This window comes from Salvelinus alpinus, chromosome 33 (genome assembly GCF_045679555.1).
Source record: "Salvelinus alpinus chromosome 33, SLU_Salpinus.1, whole genome shotgun sequence".
NCBI lineage: Eukaryota > Metazoa > Chordata > Actinopteri > Salmoniformes > Salmonidae > Salvelinus > Salvelinus alpinus.
The window spans coordinates 18,258,270-18,266,294 of record NC_092118.1 but is presented as its reverse complement, the minus strand read 5'-3'; the positions used below and the strand labels follow the sequence as shown (position 1 = coordinate 18,266,294).

Here is an 8,025-nt window from a genome sequence, read left to right as displayed (position 1 = left end):
TTGCCAAAGGTCTCCTGTTCAGTCAGCCGTCCCTCCGCTTGGAGTGCGCCCACTGCCTGCCAATAGGCATTAGGGAGGATTTAGTAATTAAGTGATAGGCTGAGGACTAAATTGGGTGTTTGTGGGCTGGTGAGCCACCCAGACGTCCCCACAACCATGCAGATAGGGGATTCTAATTGCCAGGGATATTGATCAGCCTGGAGAGGGGGGGATGCAGGGGATTCACGAGCCATCGATTTGCTGTTACTGCGGCCGCCTTGTCAATGGGAGAGGGAGGTGAGCACTGAGAAGGCTCTGGGCCCCCCCCCCTCCACACACACACACACACTCTCAACCACTCACTCACTTCTGGAAGGGCTTTACCCCTCAACCCCCGCCCACCTCCTCTATATCTCTCGTTCTCCCTTTTTCTTAGACTGTAAAGGTGTTGCTTATCGGATGGGTATTGGCAGAGAGGAGGGGCAACTCCTTGGTAGAACATGTCCCTAGGGAACGCCACCCTCACACTCTGCTCTACGTACAGTATAAGTTCCTCCTTCACAGTGCTGGTGCGTCCCTCGTCACCCTCCCTAACGCGTGGTGTGTCCCTCCCTGGGCAGGCGAGGGCTTTGACGCTTGGCTGTGGTCTGAGTTAATGTCTCAGGGAGAGAGGGCGCTGAACTGGGCCTCTCTCTGGGATTTGATTAGCTGCTTCACCTGGCGGTAAACAGGCCCTGGCCATCCCTCACACACACAGCTCTGATCCCATCACTCACGCCCCGGCGCCCCATCAGCCCAACGCTCGCCCCACTACACCATGCCACACCGCAAAGCACCGCACAGACAGAATTAGTGCAACGTCCTCTCATTAAATGTTCAGGCTTGCCTGCTCAGATTAAATCTGGCAGACACAAACACATACGCATTACTCTCCAATGATTACGTTTCTCGCATTACATCACAAGATAAATTAAATTCCCTTTGATTTTGAAAATGTGAACAATAGTGAAAACAAAGTTTACAGCATGTGGGGGGTAGCGTTGGCAGAGAGAGGTATCAAACATGCCAGTTTGAAAGTAGTGGTCGTTTAAAGACTGGGAGCCCCTGACTGAAGGTGTGTCTGGCTATGTGTGTGTATCAGGACCCAGGTGGAGAGTCTGAAGAAGGAGGCAGGGGAGAGCAGGCAGGCCCAGCTCAGTGCTCAGCAGGAGGCCAACACACACCAGCAGGGGGCTCAGCAGCTAGAGGCAGAGCTGACCAGCACCAAGGACACACTCAGGACTCTACAGCAGCAGGTAAGACCCAACATTAACACATAAAGTTATCCAACCAACTAACAGGTTCCTACAAACAGTGTTCTGAAACCAGTCACCACCTTGGGGAGCCTCTCCCAGTCATTTAGGGTCTGTTACACTAGAGGAACAGTCTTTTAACGCCACTTCAATACCAAAGTGAATTTGTCGTAGCCGGTTAGGAGACTGAGGTTAAGGTTAGGAAAATGTTTAGGTTTAGCGAAAATGCTCTCGTAACCTGCTACGAAAATCACTTTGTATCAAAGTGGCGTGAAAAGAGGTTGTCCCGTTACACTAGATCAATATATTGATTTGGGATAGCTAATGACCCAGTAGCCTAGCACTTGACTTTTCCTGCTAGCAGTGACTTTGCTGATAACTTCTTTATTGAGATTTTTTTTAACTAAAAAAACATTCGATCTTGTCTCATCGCTGCAACTCCCCAACGGGCTCGGGAGGTGAAGGACGAGTCATGTGTCAGGCTCAGTCCGGCTTTAAACTTTTAAACTTGAAAGTTGTAATATTAGTATACACAGGGTGCAATTTCCAAATTGGGTAGTGCATCATCAGTTCCTCTTGTCATGTCAATCATTGCATACCTTAGAGAGCTATTTAAAACTTGTCCAGATCAACTAGCCCATGTCAGCTGACGTTTATTTATTTTTTACGATATATATTGGTGTCATTTTTTTGTCACTCAAATATGGCATGAATGCACATTAGACATGGCAAAATGAATAGAATTGCAAGACAATTTGCTTTAAAACTTTAAAATGTTCATTACACCCCATTACAAAATGTGTAGAATTGCAGGAAATAAGCTTTAAACCTGCAAAGTTCTCTCCACCAACAAGAGGGGTGTGAACAGTTTGTGTCATGAACAGTGCTTGTGCCCATAGAAATAGACGTTGCGCGTGCTCAGGATGTTCCCCAATGCTGGAAGGGGGGCCCGGACTGGAAAGGTTTGGGAACCCCTATGCTAAGACTAAAATGTAGCCTAACCTCAGAATATTGCCTGTAAACGTGTAGTCGGTTGGTTGGGTGTGTGACTGTGGTTGTCTCTCTGTGTTCCAGCTGCAGGAGCAGGCTGATGCCAGCCGGGCACTGCGGGCAGAGCTGTCCCAGGAGCAGGACAGGCAGCAGGAGCTGCAGGAGAGGAACCAGGGGGCCAGGGAGAGAGAGGCCCAGCTGGAGTCAGAGAGAAACCAGCTCAGAACCAACCTGGAAGCAGCTCACAGCCAGGTAGAGTCAAACACTATAATTAATCAATAAGGCACCTCTGGGGTTTGTGCAATATGGCCAATATACCATGGCTAAGGGCTGTTCTTATGCACGGCGCAACACAGAGTGCCTGGATACAGCCCTTAGCCATGGTATATTGGCCATATACCACAAACCCAGAGGTGTCTTATTGCTATTATAAACTGGTTACCAATGTAATTAAAGCAGTAAAAATAAATGTTTTGCTATACCCGTGGTATAGCGTGGCTGTCAGACAATCACCATTCAGGCTTGAACCAACCAGTTTATAATAATGTATATAAAACTAGCACTCAACTAGACATGTGCAGTCAACAACTCAGCACTCAACCAGGTGCTTTCACACACATACTAATGTATCCAAAAACTAGCGCTCAACTAGAAATATGCAGTCATTAAATTCACACATATTGCAAATGCATGTCACACTCACACAACACATGTTAATCATACTGTAGTGTTTTTCTGTTGATTTATGACTAAATGCAATTTCCCAACACAAATAATTAGTGTCAGTGAACCTCATGAATTAAACCTGTGCTTGCTGACAGTTAAACGTTTCAAAAGGCATTTTTTGGCTTTACAGGATGTTGTTTTTCCATTCATCAGGAGAGCGTCTTCTCCTCACATAGTGTCTGACTGAAGCCTGGCTACACTCATCTACAATCCACTCAGATTCCCCCTCCAGCCATGCTCGCAAATTGAATTAGTTTCCGTCTCTGAATTTGTGTTTCAAAAATAGTAATTCTTTTTTTAACCCCCAAGGAAGCAAGAGAAATGAGTCAGATCTGCACACGTCATGAATTTAGTGAAATAATAGTTTTCCACCAGCCAAAGGGATACAAGCCTGAAGCGCGGCAATTTACCAACTGTTCAGCTGCTAGGAAATTTAATTGAAGCACATAATTCATATCTTTAGAAAGTTAAATCAATCTGATCAAAAAGTTTCTCACTCAATTACGGCCTGAAATTAATCTCCTTAATCCCAATTTAAAATCTGTCATGCATATAAGTGCAGATCTCTCATCTATCTGCCCATCCATGTTACTTAATCGTGGAACAGAGAGCTAAGATGGCGCTGCGATTGTCAGATTTAGTCCCATCTATCTTTGAGCCTGATATACACACAGTGGCACACACACCTGATGGGAGCTCTGATAGAGGTTTCTCCTGTCTGTCCTACAGCTGAAGGAGCGGGAGAGGACTGTGGGGTGCCTACAGGAGTGTGTGGTAGAGCTGCAGAGCACCACCCAGAGGCTGCAGGAGGAACAGACAGCCTGCCAGGCTCAGCTGCAGCAGTGCAGGAGGGAGCTGGAGAGCAGGGAGGGCCAGAGCCAGGGCCACAGCCAAGAGGTCACAGTCACATACTGTCCATATGAGTGTATTTTGTGTGTAGTTTGGGGCCCATGTTCCATGTGTGTGTTCTCCTCTCCAGATGAGTGTCCTTCAGGAGACAGTGTCCAGGCTGAGGGAGTGTGTAGAGGAGGCCCAGGCCAACAGCAGGCAGGGGACCAGGGACACAGCAGCAGCACAACACAGCCTCAGAGAGCTGAGACTGGAGCTGGCCTCCACCCAGGCTTCCCATAGAGAGAGCATGGAGCTGGTAGGTGCCCTGCTTACACACTGGTACTCTGTCAGGCATGTATTGAAAATACTGACGTTAAAACAATGACATCAACTCTCAACTTGTTTTAGGGTAATGACTGTGAGGAAATAATGTGTAGTGGGACTAACAATGTATATTTTGTGTGGATGTTTGTTTTGTGGTGTGCGGCTGTGTGTGTGGTGGTACTGGTCAGATGGCTGAGCAGAGTGGTGAGGCTGCAGGTCTACGTAGTGAGCTGTCCCGCCTGCAGCAGAGGAGCTCCCAGCTGTCAGAGGAGAGAGGGGGCCAGGAGGAGAGGACCAGGCAGCTGGCTGCAGAGCTCCACAGACTACGCACTGCCAGCAGACAGTCACTGGACGAGGTGAGAGAGAAGGATCTACACATCAACATTTCCATTCATCCTCATGGCAATTAACCAATAACCATCCATTTCATTGTCAATATCCAATAACCACTGATCTGGTTCTAGATCTTACACTGTCAACAGCCAACCATTAGGTCATGAACCAGATAACCTCACATTAAATCCTAGACTGTTACAGCCTGTATCCAACCATTAGGTCATGAACCAGATAACCTCACATTAAATCCTAGACTGTTACAGCCTGTATCCAACCATTAGGTCATGAACCAGATAACCTCACATTAAATCCTAGACTGTTACAGCCTGTATCCAACCATTAGGTCATGAACCAGATAACCTCACATTAAATCCTAGACTGTTACAGCCTGTATCCAACCATTAGGTCATGAATCAGATAACCTCACATTAAATCCTAGACTGTTACAGCCTGTATCCAACCATTAGGTCATGAATCAGATAACCTCACATTAAATCCTAGACTGTTACAGCCTGTATCCAACCATTAGGTCATGAATCAGATAACCTCACATTAAATCCTAGACTGTTACAGCCTGTATCCAACCATTAGGTCATGAACCAGATAACCTCACATTAAATCCTAGACTGTTACAGCCTGTATCCAACCATTAGGTCATGAATCAGATAACCTCACATTAAATCCTAGACTGTTACAGCCTGTATCCAACCATTAGGTCATGAACCAGATAACCTCACATTAAATCCTAGACTGTTACAGCCTGTATCCAACCATTAGGTCATGAATCAGATAACCTCACATTAAATCCTAGACTGTTACAGCCTGTATCCAACCATTAGGTCATGAATCAGATAACCTCACATTAAATCCTAGACTGTTACAGCCTGTATCCAACCATTAGGTCATGAATCAGATAACCTCACATTAAATCCTAGACTGTTACAGCCTGTATCCAACCATTAGGTCATGAACCAGATAACCTCACATTAAATCCTAGACTGTTACAGCCTGTATCCAACCATTAGGTCATGAATCAGATAACCTCACATTAAATCCTAGACTGTTACAGCCTGTATCCAACCATTAGGTCATGAACCAGATAACCTCACATTAAATCCTAGACTGTTACAGCCTGTATCCAACCATTAGGTCATGAACCAGATTACCTCACATTAAATCCTAGACTGTTACAGCCTGTATCCAACCATTAGGTCATGAATCAGATAACCTCACATTAAATCCTAGACTGTTACAGCCTGTATCCAACCATTAGGTCATGAATCAGATAACCTCACATTAAATCCTAGACTGTTACAGCCTGTATCCAACCATTAGGTCATGAATCAGATAACCTCACATTAAATCCTAGACTGTTACAGCCTGTATCCAACCATTAGGTCATGAATCAGATAACCTCACATTAAATCCTAGACTGTTACAGCCTGTAGCCAACCACTAGGTCATGAATCAGATTACCTCACATTAAATCCTAGACTGTTACAGCCTGTATCCAACCATTAGGTCATGAATCAGATTACCTCACATTAAATCCTAGACTGTTACAGCCTGTATCCAACCATTAGGTCATGAATCAGATTACCTCACATTAAATCCTAGACTGTTACAGCCTGTATCCAACCATTAGGTCATGAACCAGATTACCTCACATTAAATCCTAGACTGTTACAGCCTGTAGCCAACCACTAGGTCATGAATCAGATAACCTCACATTAAATCCTAGACTGTTACAGCCTGTATCCAACCATTAGGTCATGAATCAGATAACCTCACATTAAATCCTAGACTGTTACAGCCTGTATCCAACCATTAGGTCATGAACCAGATAACCTCACATTAAATCCTAGACTGTTACAGCCTGTATCCAACCATTAGGTCATGAATCAGATAACCTCACATTAAATCCTAGACTGTTACAGCCTGTAGCCAACCACTACACCATCACATGATTAGAAGTGTGATGGCTCAATCTTTCAACCTTATGTGTTGTATAATAGGAAAGGGGGTTATCTAGTGTAATATACACCCAGGGCTGGAAATGAACACTACACCCTTATAATGCCTGGTCATTAGTGTGGAGCACACAGCCCCTGTGAAGTAGAGACTTAACCTCCACAGGTCGCGTTGTACACTAATTGACCACTACAGGAGAGAGCAGGTTCTGTTGTAGAGAAAAGAGGTGTGACTTGTAGCACGGCCCTTTCTGTGTGTCCGGGGCTGTATTCCTAAAGCTGATTGGATAATGAGACCTCTCTCCCAGACCCCCACAGAGTCTGCATGTACAGCACGCACGCACACACACACACACACACACACACACACACACACACACACACACACACACACACACACACACACACACACACACACACACACACACACACACACACACACACACACACACACACACACACCACACACACACACACACTCATTCATACATAGAGAAAGAGTTTGCAAAGACACAAACATTTACACACACGCACACACACACAGTTTTGCTTAGAGGAACTGCCTCACATAATAGCCAAAATATAAATCACAGTTTATCTAAGGCCTCATACAGTACAGAAATGTAGTAACAGGTTTTCAATTGAAAATGTGAAAATGTCTAAGAGACCTTATGGTTTAAATATTCTAAGCATTGTGTTTGTATTGTGACAAATCCAAAGCACTTTGTTTGTGTACACAGGCACATAAGAGCTGTGTGTGCTTGCTCTGCAGTGCCAAACCTCTCTACAATGTGTTTGTATGTGTGTTTAGCCGAGGGCACATCTCTGTGGCTCATCGCTGTGGTCTCACGTCATCCTCCTTAAGTGCTGTCAATGTTGCATGGTAACAGCGGCGCTCTGCCCTCTTAATTGGTTTAGGAAGAGGATCCTTGTCATTTTGCGGTCAGCAAACTCCGCCAGAGAAAATGAAGTGTGAGTTGCCCCCTCCCCGCGCAACCCGTCCCACAAAAAATAATGATTATGTGCAGCAGGGTGTGTGTGTGTGTGTGTGTGTGTGCGCGTGTGTGTGTGTGTGTGTGTGTGTGTGTGTGTGTGTGTGTGTGTGTGTGTGTGTGTGTGTGTGTGTGTGTGTGTGTGTGTGTGTGTGTGTGTGTGTGTGTGTGTGTGTGTGTGTGTGCGCGCGTGCGTGTGCGTGTGTGCGCGTGCGCGCGTGTGTGGTTGGTTGTCTGTTTTTACTTTCCATTTTTAGAAATAATTGCTGGTTGCTTGGTGGGATCAGAGGAAGGGAGTAATGATTCTCTGGCCGTGTGGTATGGCTGGGTTCTGGGGAGGTGGGGAGGGAAGACACTGGGCTGGGGGAGAGCAACTCATTTCACACACCTAAACGTGTGTGTGGTTATGTGTGTGAATGTGTTAACATCAGTGTGTGGTGTCTGTGTTTTCTATGTGCTTGATGTGTATCTACATACTGTATGTATGTGTAGCTTAGATGGGGGGTGTGTGTGTGTATTTGTGGGTGTGTGCACGGCTGTCCTAATCCTGTCTGGATTAGCAGGTGAACGCAGCAAGAGGATGAT

The 8,025-nt window shown here is 45.7% G+C and overlaps 1 protein-coding gene across 2 annotated transcripts in view; it reads left to right on the top strand.

Annotated features, from left to right (window-relative positions):
* Nucleotides 1-8,025, top strand: part of LOC139563119 (polyamine-modulated factor 1-binding protein 1) — a 193,787-nt gene that overhangs the window by 176,056 nt on the left and 9,706 nt on the right. For both annotated transcript variants that reach the window (XM_071381411.1, XM_071381410.1), the window contains 5 exons: nt 1,121-1,274; nt 2,346-2,513; nt 3,717-3,884; nt 3,967-4,134; nt 4,331-4,498. In XM_071381411.1, coding sequence (XP_071237512.1) covers nt 1,121-1,274; nt 2,346-2,513; nt 3,717-3,884; nt 3,967-4,134; nt 4,331-4,498 — 826 coding nt within the window. The remainder of the gene's footprint in view (nt 1-1,120; nt 1,275-2,345; nt 2,514-3,716; nt 3,885-3,966; nt 4,135-4,330; nt 4,499-8,025) is intronic.